This window comes from Staurois parvus, unplaced genomic scaffold (genome assembly GCF_062004578.1).
Source record: "Staurois parvus isolate SC_StPar_1 unplaced genomic scaffold, SC_StPar_1.0 ptg000238l, whole genome shotgun sequence".
In the NCBI taxonomy this organism is placed as follows: Eukaryota; Metazoa; Chordata; class Amphibia; order Anura; family Ranidae; genus Staurois; species Staurois parvus.
The window spans coordinates 3,195,183-3,219,905 of record NW_028318034.1 but is presented as its reverse complement, the minus strand read 5'-3'; the positions used below and the strand labels follow the sequence as shown (position 1 = coordinate 3,219,905).

At 40.5% G+C, this 24,723-nt stretch overlaps 1 protein-coding gene across 2 annotated transcripts in view; it reads right to left on the bottom strand.

The window, feature by feature from the left end:
- Positions 1-24,723, bottom strand: part of LOC149459998 (F-box-like/WD repeat-containing protein TBL1X) — a 381,219-nt gene that overhangs the window by 66,655 nt on the left and 289,841 nt on the right. For both annotated transcript variants that reach the window (XM_089680283.1, XM_089680284.1), the window contains one exon: positions 23,156-23,263. In XM_089680283.1, coding sequence (XP_089536409.1) covers positions 23,156-23,213 — 58 coding nt within the window. In that variant the 5' untranslated portion in view covers positions 23,214-23,263. The remainder of the gene's footprint in view (positions 1-23,155; positions 23,264-24,723) is intronic.

Genomic DNA, 24,723 nt, shown 5'->3' with positions numbered 1-24,723 from the left:
AAAATGCAACAGCCTCAATGGAAGATTCATCCATCGGTGCTATTTAGCAGGAATGGAGGAATCTGTTAGATTTCTATAGAAATCTCTATAGAATGGTTACTGAAAATGGAGACACTTGTGCCAGCTTGCAGAGTATGTGACATCAGAGAGAACTATGTTCTGCAGGACAGTCTGGTACTGTACATTTGTGAGAGAACTTTCTGGATGGAGGTGGCTGAGAGAGATGTCTCAGAGACATCCTACTGAATTTCATGTGTTCTGGTCAGATTTCAGCTTGGCCAGTGCCTAGAGGACTGGAAGTGCCTAGAGGCTGTTGAAAATGTGGAGAAGCTGGAATTAATATCAACTGTTACTTTTTTAATTTAGCCTACAGGCTGATCTAATTATGTATGACCAGTTAGAGAACTTAGTAGAGCTGACTGCTGTATTGCAAGTGCCATATTGACTCCACAATGAAGTTCCTTGTGCCACAGTAAGAGGTCTTGGAGCACCATAAAATAGTAGTGTCATCAGAGACACCCAAATGTAAACAATGAGCTTGGAAGGTAATTCTTCCATCAGTGGTGCCCATCAGTGCCGCCTATCAGTGCCGCCTATCAGTGCAGCATCATCAGTGCCAGCTCATCAGTGCCGCCTATAAATGCCACCTATCAGTGCCTCCTATCAGTGCCAATTAGTGCTGCCTATCCGTGCCACCTCATCAGTGCCTATCAGTGCTGCCTATCAGTGCCCCATCAGTGCTGCCTATCAGTGCAGCCTCATCAATGCACATCAGTGAAGTAGAAAAATTTCCTGTTTGCAAAATTTTATAACAGAAACAAAGAAAAACTTTTTTTTTCAAATTGTTTGCTCTTTTTTTGTTTATAGTGCAAAAAATAAAACACCCAGTGGCAATTAAATACCACCAAAAGAAAGCTCTATTTGTGTGAAACAAATGATAAAAATTTCATATGGGTACAGTGTTGCATGACCATGCAATTGTCATTCAAAGTGCTACAGCGCTGAAAGCTGAAAATTGGCCTGGGCAGGAAGGGGGTATAAGTGCCTTGTAGGCCAGTGGGTATATACGCGCAGGGGCGGACTGACCATTTGGAAACTCGGGGTCAGTAGGGGGCCCCATGAGATGTCCCTGGTACCTTTTTCATAGGATTTGTTGAGTTTGGGCAAGGACACAGGGGCCCCATGATCCCCTATTGCCCGGGGGCCCCATGAGTTGTCAGTCTGCCCCTGTATACGCGTAAGACTTCCTGACCTTTTGCTCCCTTAATACAGTGGGGCAAAAAAGTATTTAGTCAGCCACCAATTGTGCAAGTTCTCCCACTTAAAAAGATGAGAGAGGCCTGTAATTGGCATCATAGGTAGACCTCAACTATGAGAGACAAAATAAGAAAAAAAAATCCAGACAATCACATTGGCTGATTTGGAAAGAATTTATTTGCAAATGTTTTTCTCATTTTGTCTCTCATAGTTGAGGTCTACCTATGATGCCAATTACAGGCCCCACTGTACCTAACAACACTGTAATTGACTCCTAGTTTGCATTTCTTAAGCTGGCTACACATTATAAAATTTTCTTGTTCAATTTCCTTTAGATTTGCACAACTATGTAGTGCAAGGGTCTGCCTGATTGCATACAATTTGAAAGTGTTTAGGTTTCACCTCCTATTATATGGTTTTGGTAAATCTAAAGGAAATTGTACAAAAACAGTTGTATAATGCGTAGCAAGCTTAACTCATCCTGCATGAGGAGCCTGTCTGCATTGAAAACATTCAAGTCTTGTGCCTATTTACCTGTGACACAGAAAACTGATCCATAATTAAATATAGATATATCAACTCCTTTGGGTCTGGCTGCAGGCTATAATTTAGACAGTAGTTCTTTAATATTGTGTGACAGGTGCCCTGTATGTAATATTACCAAATATATTGCAGATACATGTTTTTCGCATTTCCCATTAGGAAAGGTTATTGTGGCATTTCACAGGACACATGTATGTTATCTATATGCATGTGCTCATCAACAAGGTATACATATTCTTATGTCCTATACATCGACTGGTGTTTTCCAATCATGTAATTTATTAGTGTATGCTTTCATAGTAAGATGTGGCCAATATCCAATCAGACACTTTGAAAGTATATGTTTGTAAATCTTATTACTAACTCTTAAAGATAAAATTATTGGTTCTTTATTCTTTTCATCATCCTGTCTTGAATCTAGAGGCTACCATTTTCAGCTCATTTATGGAAGGGCTTTAAAGTTGTTGACATTAGGGAAATGAAGGAGAAAGATGAAAATGAGAAAAAAAAATAAGGTGAGGTGGATACATGTATAAGACATTTGGTTAACTGAGGGGGATTTGAAGTTTTTTGCATAAATGAGGCGTTTTCTATGGACTTTGAAATGGGTAGTCCATATTTGGAGGGTTATTTTGCTAAAGGCAAATAAGCTGTTCATATTGCAATGGGATTTTCATTCTGTAAGGGAATTTCCCTCGGCTTATTGAATTTGGTGAATGCCGGCATTTGGCCACTCTGCTTCCAGTTTCCAGGTGCGTTCGTTTGGCAGACTCCACTTCTTAAAGTGTCCAACTTGTTTTTGCATCTTATCTGCCCACTTGATGATCGTTGGAGGGTACTGAGTAAGCATTTCCACTTTGAATCCTGTTTATTCCTGGGAACACACTAAAAGCCTTTTTGACTCTTAAACCCTAGAAACTAAGAGTCCATCGAATCTGGTGAGTGTGGATTGTACTGGAAGGTGATCATGGAGCATGGTGTGGGTATATCATTTAACCCCTTAGCGCCGGCGCCTCCCAGCCCTTTCAGGGTTTCAGAAGCTGGGAGATGGGGCGGGGTTTAGAGTCATGTCGTGTCATGGCGGTCACATGATCAGGAAAGGTCCCCAACAAAAGAGATCGGGACCTTTCCGTAAGTACCGGACATGTGTGCTGGGAGCACGCAGGTCGCGCGCTCTCAGCACATATGTCTTTTTTTTCTAGGTCCAGACGCCGGGAGGCCACGCATTTGCGTTTGGCCGGCGCCAAGAGGTTAAAGAACGAATTTCGTTTTGGCACTGTCTTTTATTGGAGCACCTAATCACCGTTTATTTGGGACAGTGGACTTTTTATCACTTTATTATTATTATTAATTGTTTAATTTCTGATTTTTGCACTGTATTATTAATTATACTTATGTGTGATGGGTCTTTTACCTTGTGAGCAGCAGCATTAATTATTTGAGTTTATAATTTGTCACATAAGCACGGGTATGCAAGGGAAAAAAACATTTTTTTTCTTGCACATTGATTGGATGATGTAAGTCAGCAGAGCTTCATATCATTCACTAAGCTAATAGAAAATTCCCTTACAATATGAAGACTATATGGGGTTGATTTGCCATCAGTAAATCAAGTCCCTATAGTCTAATGTTGCTATAACAATGCACAAGCTATTACTAAATGTGGACTTTTGAACTGTAGGCCTATTCATCACATGTGACAAATATTTATTTGCAGGAACGATGTAAATGAACCGACTGAACAAGAATGTGCGTTTATCTAACAGATTATTTATATCTGTGATGGATGCTCTGGCAAAAGTAAACTGTAAATACATTCCGCATTCTGCTATGTGAAAAACCTGCAAAACCAGAGAAGTTTGTGTAGCTCATAGGGTCAGATTTAGGCACAAAGCGTTGCCAGGGGTTCCAGTTTTTCAATCCAGCCTCAGTAGGTCTGATTGCTTGCAGGGCACTTTAAATGGAGCAGCACACATCTACAAACCACCTAAATTAATAAAACAAGATTTTTGTTTGTTCATTATTACTAGATGACTGAAGTGAACGTAGATTTGTCTTATTCACTACAGCATTTGTTCCAAAAACACATTCCTCATGCAAGACTCTCAATGAAATTATTCTAAATATGTATGCCTTTTAGAAAATGTTTCAGTATGTACTGTATAAAATACCTGTTGGTCCTGCCAATTACACTGACTTCCTTGTTAATGGTGGCACCAATTTGAAAGTTGATCTAGCCCAGCCTTTCTCAACAGGGGTGCCTTGACTTTTCTTCAGGGGAGCTTTGGCAAAATGTCTAAAAATTGCCCAAAACTTGTATACAAGCCAGTGGGTGGACCAAGCCTGCCTTTTAGTTACACAAAGTCATAGGTTTTCATTGTGCACCATTAAAACCTTCTAGCCATTGGCATCCTGACAACCAATGACATCATCAGTTGATAAGGAGTCTGTCAGCTACCTGCACAGCATCCTAGTTCGACCCTCCCCTGCCCCTCTCCATCAGTGCTGGGGTCTCATTAGCTCAGTGTTAGAGAAAAACTGAGGGAGAAGAGGAACACTGGAATACTACTCAGTACCAGTGTGCAAAAGTGTATTTGCTTGCTTTGGAAGAATAAATCACCCCTAATGTTGGGAGTCCTACATGTGTGGATGTTGCTGTGTTATATAAAGCTATTACAATAGTTTTGCACATTTCAGAATAGGGTTCCCTTTTTAAATTATGAACACACTACAGGCACTCCATTTTAGAATGAGGTGCCTCAAGACTGTCCATAATTATAAGGGTGCCTCGGGACTGTTCATAATTTTAAAGGGTGCCTTGACTAAAAAAAGGTTGAGAAACACTGATCTAGACAGTGCAGTATCACCACATTGTGCATACTCCTGTTTCTTAAAAAAAAGTGCCCTTTGTGCTCTGTCCTATTCCATTTTCCAGCAGTCTAAGGTTTAGTCCAAGTTACAAGTTACATGTCTTTCAGGGATGTTCTAAGTACATGGTTGACAGCAGCTCCTGCTTCCAGCCTTGCTGGTTTACACTTTATACCTGCAAGGTACTCAAAACAGCAAACCCCTAACAAAACGTGCAATTACATTGTGAAGGATAAACTTTCTTTACAGTGTTTACACAAGGCATGCAATCACTTTTTATACACACAGAGGGCAGAGGATAGAAATAAGCATCAGTGATGGCACAAGGACACTACAATTTTGCCCCATTACAATCCTGGGCTGTGCAGAGAAAATGGAAGGAATAGAAATTATGTGACCTGCACAAATCTCGAAAGGCATTTTTGCTATTTATTTTATGGTGTTTAATGGATGTATTAATTGGGGTTTGTGTACCAAACCTATGTCTATGCAGAGGGTATCAGGGTTTACAATCTAAGAGAACATTCACGTTATATGGTGAACAATCTCTATTCCTTTAGTAAAACAAGCTTACTGTATTAAAAATCCCTCTACAAATTCCCTATATAACACTGTCTTGTAGACTTATTAAAATGGTTATCTTGTGCCATGGTTATAAAAAAAATGCTTCTAAGAAGCTTCTTAGTTATCACAAGTGACATATTTCCTTAGCAAATTAAATTAATTAGTCCTTCTATTTCTGATCTCTAATGTCACCATTTCAATATTTTAACATGGCATCATCACACGTCCTTACAGTTGATGACATAATATAAAATCCTAATTTGAATTTATTTTTCAACTATTTAGTGTGAAAAAAAAAGTTTGTCTTGACATTTAAGTGAGATATGAGTTTTCACATTACCTTTACACTGTATTTTCACTTAACATAATACCTCTATTTTTAAAATACAAGCTATGTTCTAGAAGACAGATATGCCTGATGCATTGTAGATCACAGAAAGGCTAGATTGTCTGCCATTTGAGAAGCCTAGTTTTACAAAGTCAATGTTATTCTGTGTTTAGATAATAAACTGTTCTCTAAAAATACTAGAACAGGTAAGGCAGGTTTATGCATAAGTGATGATTTCTACTCAGTTTCATATATTCTTCACAGCTATAAAAATAATGAGGAAAAGAGGTAGTCTACATAAAATGTTACTAAAATAAATCTATGATTATAAGATTGATTTTTGCTTGCTGTAAATGACCTTTATTTGCAAAATAACACAGAAGTTACTTTTAAATAATTTATTCCAAACAACTAATGCAGTTCCCCATTATGCCATGTAGGAGACATATTTTCAAGTGTTATAAGTTGGTTGGATAAAACTGGCATTCGCTGGAAGAAGACTACACTACCCTTTTGCAGAACTACTAAAATATGGGATCAGGGCACACAGACATGCATGTTCAGCAATGCCAAATAAGCCAGATGTTGCTACAAGATATCTTTGCTTTCTGACATCTGTTTAGAAATGTAATTTATGATGGAGGAAATAAACTAAAAATACAGTGGAATGTTGCCTAGCAAGATACTAAAATATTGCACAAAGCAACATGTCTACATAAAAATGTACACAATTTTACAGAGATATCACATTTAAAATGTGTAAGTCAAGGTTTTTTCCACTAATAGTAAGTAGAACATTCGCACAAGGCCTGACTTCACCCCTGTTAAATACCATATAACATTTAGAAAATGTTATGTTTTGTTTACCTTTCTACATACAGTATATAACTACATACGTCTTAGGGTGCGACATGTCCTTTTGATGAGTATAACTTACTTACGGTTAACTCAACTCATATGTTGGTTTCTTTTATAACCTTACATTTTAACTTAATTGTGAAATAAGATATTATGATTTAAACAATCATCACTTTGGGTACCTTAAAAGTCTGTTGGGTGTGTGGTTCTTTCAGTATCTTGATCTAATCCAGGAGTGCTCAACCTGTGGCCCCTAAAGCCCTCTGTTGTGGTCCTCAACCTCAAACCAGGAAAGTGCGTACCCCGGGGTTGGAAACCAGTTGATCGTGATCTGGGCTTGCCAACCCGCCATCCCAGAGCATTAGAGTGCATCGAGCCAGTGTCGGCAGAACAGGAAGCAGGAGCTGCATAAGCCAATGCTTCCTCTGTAGCACCAACTCCTGTTCCAGACAGAGTGATACCAAGTGCACTCTTCTTGGGGCCTTTCTAGCAGCCTAGAGAGTGATGCCAGCATAAGCTGGAAGAGGAAAAAAAGGTCACACTGTGCTTTTGCAATGGGCATATTAGCACCTGTAAAAGGGTTAGCAACTATTAGGCGGCTTGCACACTGATCCGTAGGTCAGTGTGAAACTGACACACCTCCTCAACCAATGGCAACCCTGCCCCATGCTCCAGAGGGCCGGTGCAGCCTCCTTGTCACATTCTTTTTTACACTTGGACAGGAGGGGTGGTGAAGCAGAATATACAGGAATCGATCCTCTGCATTTTCCTCCTGCAACTGTTGAAAGCCAGGTTCTCCTCCTCTTCCTCCCACCAGCATTCAGCAGCTACTAGAGGAAAATGTTCATTATGATATTCAAAATAAAAAATGTTAAATTCTGAACCATTTCATTGTGGCCTGCAACCAGCTACAAAATCACTTAAGTGGCCCTCACTCTTCAATAGGTTGAGCACCCCTTATCTAATGTAAAATTAGGATATGGTACCCTCCCTTTACCTTTTAAGTCTCTTCCTGTGTTTGTTTTCTTTCCTGATTTGACCAACAGAATGGGGAAATAAGATGTTTGGCTTGTGGGGGGTGGGGCAGAGGTACACGCCAACAGCCACATACAAACTTCCTGAAACACACACAAAGTCTATACTAAGTATACCTACCTCAAGGGAACCATGTATCCCCCAAATGGGAGCTTTCCAACAGAATATTGAAAATACCACAAAGATATAAAATGGTACTTGTATAATTTAAAAGAGAGAGAAGCAAAAGAAGACTTAAAAGATAAAAAGTAATAATGCATTAGTAATATTAATAAAGGTCCAAAGAGTACCCCAGTTTTCAAGCTTACAGACTTGCAAAATCTATAACTCAATCATAACTGGATTTTGCAAGTCTGTACACTTGATATCTTGATTATTAGTTTTAATTTTGTAAGGATATATCTTTGGCTTCCATCTGTTTTAAAATATGACAAGTGACTTTTTACGCCTTTGTTTGTGGTGGTGGTGGTGGGGGGGTGTTGTTCTTCTTTCTTCTTTCTCTCTCTCTCTCTCTCTCTCTCTTCTCTCCTCATACCTCAATACTTCCCAATTTTGGGGACAGATAATTTTTTGTAAACATAGTTTGTTATATACGGCTGTATATTTTATACAGTCAGGTCCATAAATATTGGGACATCGACACAATTCTAACATTTTTGGCTCTATACACCACCACAATGGATGAAATGAACAAGATGTGCTTTAACTGTAGACTGTCAGCTTTAATTTGAGGGTATTTACATCCAAATCAGGTGAACGGTGTAGGAATTACAACAGTTTACATATGTGCCTCCCACTTGTTAAGGGACCAAAAGTAATGGGACAGAATAATAATCATAAATCAAACTTTCACTTTTTAATACTTGGTTGCAAATTACAGCCTGAAGTCTGGAACGCATAGACATCACCAGACGCTGGGTTTCATCCCTGGTGATGCTCTGCCAGGCCTCTACTGCAACTGTCTTCAGTTCCTGCTTGTTCTTGGGGCATTTTCCCTTCAGTTTTGTCTTCAGCAAGTGAAATGCATGCTCAATCGGATTCATATCAGGTGATTGACTTGGCCATTGCATAACATTCCACTTCTTTCCCTTAAAGAACTCTTTGGTTGCTTTTGCAGTATGCTTTGGGTCATTGTCCATCTGCACTGTGAAGCGGCATCCAATGAGTTCTGAAGCATTTGGCTGAATATGAGCAGATAATATTGCCCATAACACTTGTAAAGTTTGGTGGAGCGTGGATTATGATTATGATGTTGGGTTGTTCTTCAGGGGTTGGGCTTGGCCCTTTAGTTCCAGTGAAGGGAACTCTTAAGGTGTCAACATATCAAGATATTTTGGACAATTTCATGCTCCTAACTTTGTGGGAACAGTTTGGGGGTGGCCCAAACATGACTGCACCAGTGTTCAAAGCAAAGTCCGTAAAGACATGGATGAGCAAGTCTGGGGTGGAGGAACTTGACTGGCCTACACAGAGTCCTGACCTCAACCCAATAGAACACCTTTGGGATGAATTAGAGTGGAGACATTCCCATAGGCACAGTCCTAAACTTTGTGGACAGCCTTCCCAGAAGAGTTGAAGCTGTCATAGCTGCAAAGGGTGGGCCCACTCAATATTGAACCCTACAGACTAAGACTGGAATGCCATTAAAGTTCATGTGCGTATAAGGCAGGCATCCCAATACTGGCAATATAGTGTGTATATATATATATACATAATATACTGAAAGCCCTTTTTAGGTTTTAACTTTTATAATTTTTTTTAGCAATAAATTGTTAAATTTTGGCTGATTGTGGCCTCTACACATACAAAGTCTCATTTTTATGGTGTACCTTACTCTGCCTGGATATTAGGTGGATTCAGGGGAAGTGGCTGTAACTGAATCTTAAGGATGGCACCTATAGAGAATATTTGATGTTGGACATAAACCTACCCCCTGTCTTTTTGCTCTGTGTGTGTATATATATACCATATTTTTCGCTCCATAAGACGCACTTTTTTCCCCCCAAGAAAGGGGGGAAAATGTCAGTGCGTCTTATGGAGCGAATATGGAGCGGCCGGTCCGGTATTTCCGCTGCCGCCACCATGTCAGAATACCGGGCAGGCCACTCGTCTCTTCTCTGCAGTAGAAACTTACCTGTGACAGCCGGGTGCCCACTGCGCATGCACGAGAAGTACTGCGCTTTGTGAATGGTACAGCGTCTTCTGGGACAGAAGACTCCGGACCAATCACAAAGCACAACGCTTCTCGCTCATGCACAGTGGGAACCCGGCTGTCAGCCGGGTGCTCACACTAAAGGGAGTACAACTCCACAGAAGTGGGAGCGGGCACCTGTCAAATTCAGGTACCTGCTGCTCCTTTCTCCCCAAAGGTCTGCACTCTCTTGGTCATCTCTTGTACTGTCTGCAGTCTCTGGTCATCTCCTGTACTGTCTGCAGTCTCTGGTCACCCCCTGTACTGTGTCCGCAGTCTCTTGTCATTTCCTGTACTGTGTCCGCAGTCTCTGGTAATTTCCTGTACTATGTCCGCAGTCTCTGGTTATCCCCTGTACTGTGTCCGCAGCCTCTGGTCATCCCCTGTACTGTGTCCGCAGTCTCTGGTCATCTCCTGTACTGTGTCCGCATTTTCTGGTCACCCCCTGTAGTGTGTCCGCAGTCTCCGGTCATCCCCTGTACTATGTCTGCAGTCTCTGGTCATTTCCTGTACTATGTCCGCAGTCTCTGGTCATCTCCTGTAGTGTGTCCGCAGTCTCTGGTCATCTCCTGTACCGGGTCCGCAGTCCCTGGTCATCCCCTGTACTGTGTCCGCAGTCTCTGGTCATTTCCTGTACTATGTCCGCAGTCTCTGGTCATCCCATGTACTGTGTCCGCAGTCTCTGGTCATCCCCTGTACTGTGTTCGCAGTCCCTGTCATTTTCTGTACTATGTCCGCAGTCTCTGGTCATCACCTGTACTGTGTCCGCAGTCTCTGGTCATCTCCTGTACTGTGTCTGCAGTCTCTGGTCATCTCCTGTACTGTGTCCGCAGTCTCTGGTCATTTCCTGTACTGTGTCCGCAGTCTCTGGTCATCTCCTGTACTATGTCTGCAGTCTCTGGTCATTTCCTGTACTGTGTCTGCAGTCCATTGGTTCAGAATATTTTTTTTTCTTGTTTTCCTCCTCTAAAGCCTAGGTGCGTCTTTTGGTCAGGTGCATCTTATGGAGCAAAACATACGGTGTGTATATATATATATATATATATATACATATATATATATCTATATATACAGTGTATATTTAAACTTGGTATTTAGCTGTTAACATGGAGTCTCACTAATGTACTGTATATCCTCTCTATACATTTAGTTAGTGAGAAAAAGTAACAAATATGTTCAATTATTGTGATGTATTGGATAACATAACAGCCTTGCAGGTGGTCATTTAGTTTGATACACCAGGGCACTAGTGCAAGATATGATCCAATTTCTGAGCTTCAATACAGCATCCACTTAACATTCTCAACCTTCTTTATAAACTAACATGATCACACTATTACCTCACTTTCTTCCCATTTACCTTCTAATACCTCTATTACCTCCTGTACTTAAACCCTATGCCTGATGCGCAGCTCTTCCCGTAACTCCCACCCTACTCCTGTAACTCTCTGCACCTTGTACAGTGTATCCCCTGTACAGTGTATCCCCTCTCTTACAGGAATGAAATTAACCTGAACACTTGCTTAAGATGATGGCAATGGAAAGGGCTCTTGAATATGACGAAAGTGATCCTGTGGGTCAGCCAGGAGAAGAGGTTGAGGTGTAACCAAAACCTGCACTAGCCTAGTCCCTACAACTATTGGATATTTATTTTACAAGACTGTTAGAGTAACAAATACATTAACCAAAAACAACTTTAAAGCCTGCAATAATGACGAATCAAAAGACTAAGAGTGGCTGAACTGTTATATTTTCAGGAATATTAAACATTTCCATGCATTCACACATTTAAAGTATATATTAAACTTCATGGTTCAAAAATTGCACTTCATGACCTGCAAGTCAATCTATTACTTCTTGGTGCGTGCAGCTTCCTTTAGACATGACTGACATCATTGATACAACTCCTACTGCTTATAAGAACTAGCAAGAACAGATAGCTTCTACAGGGTGTTACAGTACCTACTGAACCTAAAATTGTAGCATGTTTATTTACTATAAACTTCTCTTCTAAATGCCCCATGCTTTGGTTCTCCACTGGGATCTTTTTGAGTGGATGTCATGGCAAACTGCACTTCCAACCACTATACAAGCTAAAGAACGTGTAAAGATGCATCATCATCTGCACTTTCTGACTATTGGGTTGGCTGGAACTAGACTAGCAACTTGGTAAAGCAGAGAGTGTGTAGCTAAGGGCTGTACTAACTTAGTGTGCAGTCACATATTCTAAGACAATGATATGCCATCTTTAACCAGCTGCATTTGGCAACACGTCATAATTATTACTGCTTTTGAGAATTCACAACCAAATTGTATGTAAGTTATGTATATTTAAATAGGCTAGATAACATAACTGCTTTTCAAAGACCCAGAGTTGTGCAGAAAGCTGAAAAGATGACTGATGTGAATGTACAATATATATATGTAAAAGCGCTGCGTAAATTGACGGCGCTATATAAAGGCGGCACTGACTAGCACTGTTAGGTGGCACTGACTGGCACTGTTACGCAGCACTGATAGGCGGCACTGACTGGCACTGATAGGTGGCACTGACTGGCACTGATAGGCAGCACTGACTGGCAGCACTGATATGTGGCACTGACTGGCATTGGTAGGTGGCACTGACTGGCACTGATAGGTGACATCAAAAGGCAGCTCAGATGGGCACTGATATGTGGCATTGATGTGCACTGGTAGGCATTGATATGTGGCATTGATGAGGCACTGATGGGCACTGGCAGGTGGCACTGATAGACACTGGCAGCTGGCATTGATGGGCACTGACAGGTGGCACTGCTGGGGCTACACTCTTCATCAGGGCACACTGATCATCAGTGCCCTGATGATCAGTGTATATGTCACCCCCGAGGAATGCGATTACCGGCTCTCCTCTCGAGCTGTCAGCGTGACAGCTCGTGAGGAGAGAAATGCCAATAACCGACATTTCCCTATTTACATGCGATCAGCTGTGATTGGACACAGCTGATCACATAACCGAGCTGAAATCTTCGGCTCTTTCCGTTGATCCACTGTGTCCGAGGGACACAGCACACCACCGATCGCCATGCTGCACGCTCCTGGAGCCGCGCATACGCAGTTACAGTGGGAGGACGTCATGTGACGTCCTCCCAGAACGAGAAAACTGCCTTGCGTCCGTCATTTCCTTATATGGCGGGCAGGAGACGGTTAAAATGGTCAATACCACATTTGGCCACTAGATAGAGCTAAGTATTATGGGAATCTCCTAGAAGACTTCATCTAGTGGCCAAGTACAGTATTTTTTATTTTAAATCAATGATTTACATTCCAACAGCACAGCATATAGCCTCTTTACTTTTGCTTTTTGCACTATTCATACAGAACTAAAGTACATGCACTTTTCCTGGGTGAATGGCTGAATTTTATTCTATAGATCAACCACTTAGTGTCTAAAGGTACATAATCCATTTATAATAAAAGACAATGTACAGGCATTCCCAAGTACATACTGCTAGGTAATGGACATAAAAAAACAAATGGTTATACACCAGTCATCCATAACTTTATTAACTTTATTACCACAAAGAGGTTAGGTGAATAATACACTGTGTGCACAATTATTAGGCAAGTGAGTATTTTGACCAAATCATCATTTAGATGCATATTGTCCAACTCCAAGCTGTATACACTTAAATGCTTATTGGATTTAAGCATATCAAGCAAAATGGGCTAAAAAGGGGGTTCAATTAACTCTGAAAAGTAAAAAAATTGTTAAAAGTCTTTCAGAGGAATGTAGCACTCTTGAAATTGCTAAGATATTCTGGAGTGATCACAGAGACATCAAACATTTTGTTGCAAATAGTCAACAGGGCCGCAAGAAGCATGTTGAGAAAAAATACGCAAATTAACTGCCAAAGATTTGAGAAGAATCTAACATGAAACTACCAGGAACCCATTATCCTCCAGTGCTGTCATATTCTAGAAATGCAACCTACCTGGAGTGCCCAGGAGTACAAGGTGTTCAGGGCTTAGAGACATGGCCAAGGTAAGGAGGACTGAAACCTGACCACCACTAAACAAGACACATAAACTGAAACGTCAAGACTGGGTCAAGAAATATCTGAAGACAGATTTTTCAGAAGTTTTATGGACTGATGAGATGACAGACTTTTGACGGACCCGATGAATGGGCCTGTGGTTGGATCAGTAACAGGCACAGAGCTTCACTTTGACTCAGACACCAGCAGGGTGGAGATGGGGTACTGGTATGGGCTGGTATTTATTAAAGATGAACGAGTTGGACCTTTTTGGGTTGAATATGGATTCAAAATCAATTTACAAACCTACTGCCCGCTTTTACAAGACACTTTCTTCCAACAGTGGTACAGGAAAAAGTCTGAAACTTTCAAGAAGACCATGATATTTATGCAGGACAATGCTCCATTGCATGCATCAAAGTACTCCACTGCGTGGCTAGCCAGTAAAGGCCTTAAAGATGAAAGAATAATAACATGGCCCCCTTCCTCACCTGACCTAAACCCTATTGAGAACTTGAGGGCCCTTCTTAAATGGGAGATTTATGGTGAAGGAAAACAGTACAACTTTCTGAACAGTGTCTGGGAAGCTGTTGTTGCTGCTGCACAAAAAGCTGATCGTCAACAGATCAAGAAACTGACAGACTCTATGAATGGAAGGCTTATGACTGTTACTGAAAATAAGGGTGGCTATATTGGTCACTGAGTTGTTTGTTTATTATTCTTACTTTAACAGATGAAAATAAAAAGGTGAGATGGGAAAATTTTTGTTTTTTATTTAGTTGGATAATAATTCTGTACACTAATAGTTGCCCAATAATTGCGCACACAGATATTCTCCTAAGAAAGCGAAAACCTCACTTTTACTTTCTTAAATATTCAGGTTTGAGGTTTATTAACATTTTGGATTGACCAAGAGCACTGTAGTTGTTCAATAATAAAATTAATTCTCAAAAATACAACTTGCCTAATAATGGTGCACACAGTGTATTGATTATCTTGTTACAATGGCATCTGAAGTTCAACGGGATATATTATGCAAGTAAACATGTTTTTCTTGAAGTTGATGTGTTAAAAGCAGACAAATGGGCATCATAGTATGTTGTGTATTGGGCTGCATAGTAGCAGACTGGTCAAGGTGCCCATGCTGACCAGTGTCCACAGCCAAAAGCACCTTCGATGGGCATGTGAGCATCAGAACTGGACCACGGAGCAATGAAAGAAGGTGACCTGGTCTGATGAATCATGTTTTATTTTACATCATGTGGATACCTGGGTGTGTGTGCGTTGCTTTCCTGGGGAAGAGATGGCACCAGGATGAAGAATTGAAAGAAGGCAAGCTTGGGCAATGTTCTGCAGAGAAACCTTGGGTCCTGCCATTCATGTGCATGTTAATCAACATATACCACCTACCTAAACATTGTTGCTGACCAAGTACACTCCTTCATGGAAACACCCTGAAGGGCAGTGGCCTCTCTCAGCAGCATAATGTACCCTGCCACACTGCAAACATTGTTCAAGGATGGTTTGAGGAACACAACAGCAAGTCTGAGGTGTTCATTTGGCCTCCAAATTCTCCAGATCTCAATCCAATCAGGCATCTGTGGGATGTGCTGGAAGAACAAGTCAGATTCATGAAGGTCCTACCTTGCAACGTATTTAAAGGATCTGCTACTGGTGGCTTGGTGCCAGATACCACAGCATACCTTCAGAGGTCTAGTGGCATCCATGCCTTGAAGGGTCAGGGCTGTTTTAGTGGCAACAGAGGCTTATTTGGTGGCAGAAGGGGGACCAATTCAGTGTTAGATTGGTGGTCATAAAGTTTTTTGCTGATCGGTGTATATCCATAATTGTACCAGGAACTTAAACGGGACAACAATTTAAAGAATTTTTTCATATGTAGAACTACTCTTACACCTTAACACTGGTTGCAGTTTTTAAAAATTTCTCTAAATGTAAGGGTACATTATGCAAAAGATAGAACTGTTTATTGGTCCTTGGAGCCAGTGGTTACATAAAGAGCGTGAAACCAGTCCACACAATGTATCATCTAGAATATTTTGTTATAATGTTTATAATACATACTGTCAAAGTAAAAAACAGCCCTTGGAATTTACAAGTCTCTAAAATGTTATGGAAGGTTAAATAAATCTGTGGCCCTCATCTGTGGGTCTCATTGGTTTGCTGTGGATGGAATTTATTTCTGCACAATAACGATGTGTTTCAGCACTGAGTTCAAACCCAGTATCACTAAAACAACAATATTTGAATTCTTCTCATTTCTCAGCCGCCCGCTGTTCCACAGCTGAGGCCTATTTGTAATGTTCCAGGAATGCTTCATTGTTCAAATTCTGTTCTACTTTGCCATGTTAGCACATAAATAGCAAAGTTCTTAAGGTGACATTAGGCAAGCAGTTGAAGGAAAGCTATGAGCTGCATTCACCACAGGCTGAAAAGAACTCAAGAATGTATTGTAACAATTCTGCAGGACATCAACAATACCTAATTGTCGGGGAGAGGACAGCACCAATACTTCAAAGTCTTGAAAATACTCATTTTAAGTAAGATGAAGTCAAAGAACACCAATACCACACTTCTTGTCAGTGCGTATTTTCACTGGGCTGTAAGAACAACTAGTGAACAGAAGAAAATAAAAAATGCATCTGATGGGACTAGATTATGTGCATATTGTAATGTTCTGTTTCACTTCCTGCTATCCAGATGTCTTTAGCGTTGGGAACAAATGAAAATAAAACTACTTTTGGAGCCAATTACACTTTAGAAAGCCAGACAATTTTGACATTGTGGTCTCATTTGGTTGAGCTAGTGACCTGTCTATTGGTCTAATTGTGGCGTGGACAGAGTTAAGCAGTTTAATGGCAGAATGAAGGCAAACAGGAAATGGTTAAATGGTCAAAGTGGTAACAGTAGATTCTACAATATGCATTATGTAGTGGTAGTTTGCTAAAACAAGCTGCTGTACAGTGCACCTTTCTGTGAATTTTAAGTAGAACCAGATGTGCTTTTTTGGTTTTAGGGAAAGATTAAAACCATGAATCTGTTACTACTTTCTATTAAGTGGTCATTTCTGACCAGTTTGACTGCCAAAAACCTCCAGCTAATGTTTATAAACAAACATCAGCCAGAAGTCTTTCACTTGGCAGTAGTAGCACTACCACCGCTAAACGACATGAACGGTCCCCAGGCATCTTTTGTTTGTAAACAAACCAGCAAGGATCCTGGGTGATGCCCTTGACCAAATATGGTAATGACCATATTCATTCAATGACATCACCCAGGATTCCTGCAGGATTATTTATATGCTATGTTTATAAGCTAGATGGGGATCTGTCATTTGTGATGGGATTAACGGCAGGGTAGCATTGTCAGGCAACAAGTCCTCATAGAGGTGGGTCAACATCACCTGGTGGCAGTCATCATGACTCATAGGGACTGACATTACTGAGTGACATGATTGACATTAAATTTACATTGTGGGGTATTGTATATATTAATTATTATTTACATAATCACATAGCTGCATAGTTAGGCTGGTTTGAAAAAAGACACATGTCCATCTAGTTCAACCAATAAAAAGGAAAATAAATAATTAAAAAGCTCCATTTATACAATCCTATATACACAATCCTATACCCACAGTTGACCCAGAAGAGGGCACAAAACCCCAGCAAAGTATGATCCAATTTGCTCCAGCAGGGGAAAAAGTCCTTCCTGAACCCCCAAGAGGCAATCAGATATTCCCTGGATCAACATTACCTATAAATGTTAGTATCCAGTTGTATTATGTGCATTTAGGAAAGAATCCGGGCCTTTTTAAAGCAATCTAATGAGCTGGCCAAAACCAGCTCTTGATAGAGTCTATTCCACATTCTCACAGCTCTTACTTTTAAAAAACCTTTCTGTATTTGGTGATTAAATCTCTTTTCCTCCAGACATAAAGAGCACCCCCTTGTCCTCTGTGATGATCTTAAAATGAATAACTCTACACTTAGTTCAAAATAAGGACCACCTATGTATTTATACATGTTGATCATATTCCCCTTTAATCTCCTCTTCTCAATAGAGAATACATTCAGTTCCTCTAATCTTTCCTCATAGCTGAGCTCCTCCATGCCTCTTATCAGTTTGGCTGCTCTTCTCTGCTCTTTCTCCAATTCCCTGATATCCTTTTTGTGAATTGATTCCCAAATCTGAACTGAATATTCTAGATGAGGTCTTACTAATGATTTGTACAGGGGTAATATGATATCTCTCTCTCTCCCTGGACTCTATACCTCTCTTAAAGTGGTAGTAAACTTTGTTAAAGAAAAAACTTTCATCATGTAAGGCAATGTTATAATGTGCTTGCTTTGAAAAATACAGCGTGGCATTGCATGCCATTATTAAGCTTGTGATCTACCAGAACCCTGATCTTTCTCCACCATTGATTCCCCCAGTTGTACTCCCCCCCAGTATGTATGATGCATGCATATTCTTAGCCCCCAAGTGCATAACATTTATCAACATAAAAACCTCATTTGCCACACAGTTGTCCAATTAAACAGTGCATTGAAGTCGGCTTGCAAGTTAGAGACATCCTGTAAGGATGATATTACACTGCATAGCTTGGTGTCATCTGCAAATACCAAAATGCTACTTTTAATCGCAAATACTATATTATTTATAAATATATAAAAAATGTAGGGTCCCAACCCTGAACCTTGGGGTACACCACTAAACCATTCAGAGTATGAATCATTAACCACTGCCCTCTGAATACGATCTTGAAGCCAGTTTGTGTGGGGAACTGTGTCAATCACTTTTGCAAAATCCAAGTACCGTATTTGGCGCTCCATAAGACGCACCTGACCATAAGACGCACCTAGGTTTTAGAGGCGGAAAACAAGAAAAAGAATATTCTGAACCAATGGACTGCAGACATAGTACAGGAAATGACCAGAGACTGCAGAAATAGTACAGGAAATGACCGGAGACTGCGGACACAGTACAGGAGATGACCAGAGACTGCAGACATAGTACAGGAGATGACCAGAGACTGCGGACATAGTACAGGAGATGACCAGAGACTGCGGACATAGTACAGGAGATGACCACAGACTGCAGACATAGTACAGGACATGACCAGAGACTGCAGACATAATACAGGAGATGACCAGAGACTGCAGACATAGTACAGGAGATGACCAGAGACTGCGGACACACTACAGGAAATGACCAGAGACTGCGGACACAGTACAGGATATGACCAGAGACTGCGGACACAGTACAGGAGATGACCAGAGACTGCGGACACAGTACAGGAGATGACCAGAGACTGCGGACACAGTACAGGAGATGACCAGAGACTGCGGACACAGTACAGGAGATGACCAGAGACTGCAGACATAGTACAGGAGATGACCAGAGACTGCAGACAGTACAGGAGATGACCAGAGACTGTGGACAGTACAGGGGATGACCAGAGACTGCGGACACAGTACAGGAGATGACCAGAGACTGCAGACATAGTACAGGAGATGACCAGAGACTGCAGACAGTACAGGAGATGACCAGAGACTGTGGACAGTACAGGAGATGACCAGAGACCGTGGACATAGTACAGATGACCAGAGACTGCAGACAGTAAAGGAGATGACCAGAGACTGTGGACCTTTGGGGAGGGAGGGGGAGCGGGTACCTGAATTTGACAGGTACCCACTCCCACTTCCGTGGAGTTGTCCTTTCCTCTTCTTTCCGCGCTGGCTTCTGTAACAGCCGGGAGCCCACTGCGCATGCGTGAGAAGCGCTGCGCTTTGTGAATGGCCCGGAGCCTTCTGGGACCTGTCATGTTTCCCAGAAGACACCAGACCATTCACAAAGCGCAGCGTTTCTCGTGCATGCGCAGTGGGCTCCCGGCTGTCACAGAAGCCGGCGCGGGAAGACTGTACAGCGCTGGAGCGAGGAACAGGTAAGGTCCTGCAGGAGAGAACAGCTGAGCGGCCGGCCCGATATTCTGACATGCTGGCGGCAGAAATACCGTACCGGCTGCTTTATGTTCGCTCGATAAGATGCACTGACATTTTCCCCCCTTTTTTTGGGGGAAAAAGAGTGTGTCTTATGGAGCGAAAAATACGGTATATTGTATCCACAGTTACCTCTCTGTCCAAGGTTTTGCACACCCCCTCATAAAAAGAAATCAGATTTGTTTGAGAACTTCTGTCTTTCATGAATCCATGCTGTCTGTTGCTTAAAATATTTTTTAAATAAAAACAAAAATACCTGCTCTCTATTGACTTTCCCTGTAAACATAGCTGCTGTAATAGACACAATAATGTGTAAAAACGTGTAAAAAAAATTATGTGTGGGGTATACTTAAAATATTCATCTATGTGATCTTTTATTAAACTCTCCAGTATCTGTCCAACTATAGAAATTAAACTAACAGGTCTAAAGTTACTTGGTAAATATTTTGACCTCTTTTAAATATAAGCACCACATTGACCTTACACCAATACAGTGGTACTATGCCAGTCATTAAAGAGTCACTAAAAATGAGAAATAATGGCTTTGAAATTACAGAGCCCAACTCTTGTAGGACCCGTGGGTGTATGCCATCTAGTCCAAGTACTTTATTAGCCTTTATTCTGTCTAAATATTTCTGCACCATATTAATTTTGAGCCATTGTGGATCATTTGGAGGTGTGTCAATACTATCCCCATTATGGACATATGCTCCATTGGGACTTTTTTTTCCACAATGTGGTTATTTTTATTTACTTTTTAATTTTTTATTTGTGAATGAGTAACAAGGGGAAAAGGAAAACCACACACCCCCACATCTCTTTTGGTGAGCTGGACACGTAAATTGCCTTTGCATTTTCCATATAGGGGAAAGGTGCCTTACAATGGGGGCAGCTTTGCTCCCCCTCCCCGCTTGCAAAATACCCTCCCAGTATTGGAAACGTGGCCTGGTTGGGCTCAGGACTCTGGCAGGGCGTGTGTGCCTTGCTTAAGAAAAAAAACAGACCCCAGATATCCACCCCCCCATTAAAATGAAAAAAAAAAAGCCAAGCGATTTAGATCAATGTCATAAATATTGGGCAAAGCCTGACTATTTTGACCTGTCACTGCTTCTGTCACAGAGGAGAGATCCTGGAAACCTTCTCTATGTAAAAAGATGGGCAGCGGGCCCTGGGTGATGTCAATGACAAATGGCCAAGACTATATTTAAATACCAGCTGGGGATCTATCATTTATCAGCTGTAGCACTGCTGCTGAGCTAGTACTGTTGATGTTATTGAACAAATTTGGTCATGGCCATATTTGAGCAATGACATCACCCAGAATCCCAATCAGTTTGTTCACAAACAGAAACAATTGAGGATCTAGCATTTAGCGTCAGTAGTGCTAAAAGATCTCGCTGCTAAATATTTTTTTTTTTTTGACTGATATACAGTAAGGTCCATATATATTTGGACACAGGCATTATTTAATATTTTTTTCCAGTATTTACCAAAACATATTCAGGCTCTAGTTATATAATAGATATATGCTGATAGTGCACACTCTCAGGTTTCATTTGAGGTTATGTACAGTACATCCAAATTGGAGGAAGGGTTTAGGAATTACAGCTCTTAAGAGTAGCCATCCCCCCTTTTCAAGGGACCAAAAGTAATTAGACAATTGAATACAAAGCTGTTTCTTGGCCAGGTGTGGGCTATTCCTTCATTATTTATCCATTAATTAAGCAGGTAAAAGGTCTGGAGTTGATTCTAAGTGTGGTATTTGCATTTGGAATCTATTGCTGTGAACCTACATCATGTTTTCAAAGGAACTGTCCATGCAAGTGAAACAGACCATTGTAAGGCTTCAAAAATGAAACAAATCCATCAGAGAGATAGCAGCAACATTAGGAGTGGCCAAATCAACAGTTTGGCACATTCTGAGGAAAGAAGAATGCACTGGTGAGCTCAGCAATATAAAAAGGCATAGACATCCACGGAAAACAACAGTAGTGGATGATCGCAGGATCCTCTCTATGGTAAAGAAACACCCATTCACAACATCTAGACAAGTGGAGGACACTCTCCAGGTGGGCGTATCATTGTCAAAGTCTACAGTCAAGAGAAGACTTTACGAGAGCAAATACAGAGGGTTCACCACAAGGTGCAAACCATTCATAAGTCTGAAGAATAGAAAAGCCAGATTAGACTTTGCCAAAAACATCTAAAAAAGCCAGACCAGTTCTGGAAAAGCATTCTTTGGATGAAACTAAGATTAATCTGTACCAGAATGACGGGAAGAAAAAAGTGTGGAGAAGGCTTAGAACAGCTCATGATTCAAAGCACACAATGTCATCTGTAAAACATAGTGGAGGTAGTGTGATGGCATGGGCATGCATGGCTTCCAGTGGCACTGGTTCACTGGTGTTTATTGATAATGTGACAGAAGCAGCCGGATGAATTCTGCAGTGTTTAGAGATATACTGTCAGCCCAGATTCAGCCAAATGCTGCAAAGTTGATTGGACAACGCTTCACAGTATAGATGGACAATGATCCAAAACACACTGCAAAAGCAACCCAGGAGCTTTTGAAGGAAAATAAGTAGAATATTCTGCAATGGCCGAGTCAATCAACTGATCTCAACCCAATTGAGCATACTTTTCACATGCTGAAGGCAAAACTAAAGGCAGAAAGACCCACAAACAAAGAACAACTGAAGACAGCTGCAGTTAGAACATGGCAAAACATCAGAAAGGAGGAAACCCAGTTTTTGGTAATGTCCATGGCTTCCAGACTTCAGGCAGTATTATATAACTATAGCTTGAATAAGTTTTGGTAAATACCTAAAAAAACCTAAAAGTGTGCCTGTGTCCAAATATATATGGATCTAACTGTATGTCTCCCATGGGACCAGATACCATCAGGCTCTCTTGTGACAGAGCATTTTTCCAGTGATGATGTACTTCAGCAGGACACAAAGACCTTGTCTTCAAGGTAAGTAACTTACTGGCACAACTGATCTATTTAGCTGCCACTGACCATCAACCTACCAGGGTACTTAACCAATGACACCAACATTATGGGCCATTTTAGCACTGACACCAATGTAATGGGGGAACTTCATCAATCAACAACAAGGATCATAGATGTTGTTACATTGCTAGATACTGTTGCTGCATATTCTCCAGTGAATTGTTTCCTGCGTAGATTCCCCACAGGACTATAGCAAAGTACCCAGCAGCATCATTAACAAAAGACTTTGATGGATATAGAATTACTATAGTATTGTGATAGACAGCAACATTTTGGAATTATACAATTAAACACAATACAATAGGATTAAAGGTAAATACATGCTTGGGGAATTTTGGGCCAAGATGGGATAAAGGCACTTGGCAGATCTTGAAAGTTTTACCTTTGAAGGATATGTCTTATATTGTTATTTTTTTGGACAGAAGCAATTCTTAGGGCATTACTATGGACAATAAAGTTTACCTGACTCCTGAAGATAGCGATACACCAAGAAGTTCACTTCGTCACTGGTTATGCTCATCTTAGCCTCACCTAAAAATGATGAGGTCTACAGGAAACAAGATTCCCGCTCTGAAACAAAGAGGGAACACTGGTGTAAGTGTAAGATATCTGCAAATGTATTATTTATTAAAATAATTATAGTTTTGCACTATACCTTTTAAAAATGATCAGCTACACAAAACCAATTTTCCAAAATAAAAGTTTTTCTGGTTCTGAATATTGATAAGTTCTTTTGTGTACATCAAAAGGTCAAATCGCAAATAAGCAAGCAAATGTCACAATGTATTCTCATTTTTATTATTTCTATATTATGATGCAGGCATACCAAAGCAGACAGATCATGTGTCCCATTATAGCAATTTAACTTTCTGAATCACTGCTCTCTTTTCTTTAAAACCCCTTCTTGTTAACAAAATAAGGTATGTTCTTATGCTTCCATTCTTCCTCCATCCTCCTTACAGTCTGTCACCTCTAACTCACCCTGCAGCAACAGTGTCCACAATTTATTACATATTACTCCTAAATAACGCAGTGGGGAGTATTTTCTATTCCTGTTCTTACAGATGTCGGTTTTATCATTTAGAAACAAATGCATTTTTTTATATTTTAATATGTCATTACAGTCATTCCCCAGAGGAAATGGAATTAACATGTAAAAATGAATTAATTTCTGATGGAACATTTTGCAATACAAAACCACATTTTTAATCAGTTGAGAACAGGTAGAAACAAAGCAAGATGTTTGATATTAAAGCGAGGTAATGCTCCATGGACCTTGAGTATGAATAAAACTCTTCACATAGAGTAACTTGGATGGAAATATCAACAGATTAGCGCAGTCTCTATGGAGAAGTTTATAACGGCTGTCATAGCAATGCGATATGTGTGTTGCTGATGAATAGAACAAAACGACTCACATAATATCTATCCACTGACATCTCATTAGATTCACAGTATATTTAAACTCTCCTTAAGTTCCTTTAAAAGCAAAATTAGTGTGTATATAAATGTTACTCTCTTAATGATATCAAACAACAGACAAATATAAAAAAACGTTATTACTTATCTTGTAGGAATCTCATAGCTTGCCTTCCAATTCACCACTGGAAAGACAATTTTGAACTGTTGTAATAAATATGGCATATCCAAAAGAAATCTGCTGTGACAGGGACGACTAGCACACCTCCACCCTGATGCAGGTGCTCAGTCTCCAACTTGCCTTTTTTATCAGTTGTTACTCCAAAATAAACGGATTGCACACAGCATATCCAGGCTCACAGATACTTCAATAAATTAATGGATCATAAACATCAGCATAACATGAAACACCTTCACAGATATGTGCAGATTATTTAATAAATGAGGCCAATGTCTTCAGTGCCAGAAGTCATATACTGTATAATGATGTACTGCAATACTCTCATGTACTTGCTAGAAATCACAAACCACTTGAAACTGCAGGCAAATGCATACACTTTCATTTAGTTTATTTATTTACTGACTAAACAGTATAATTATTATTTAAATGT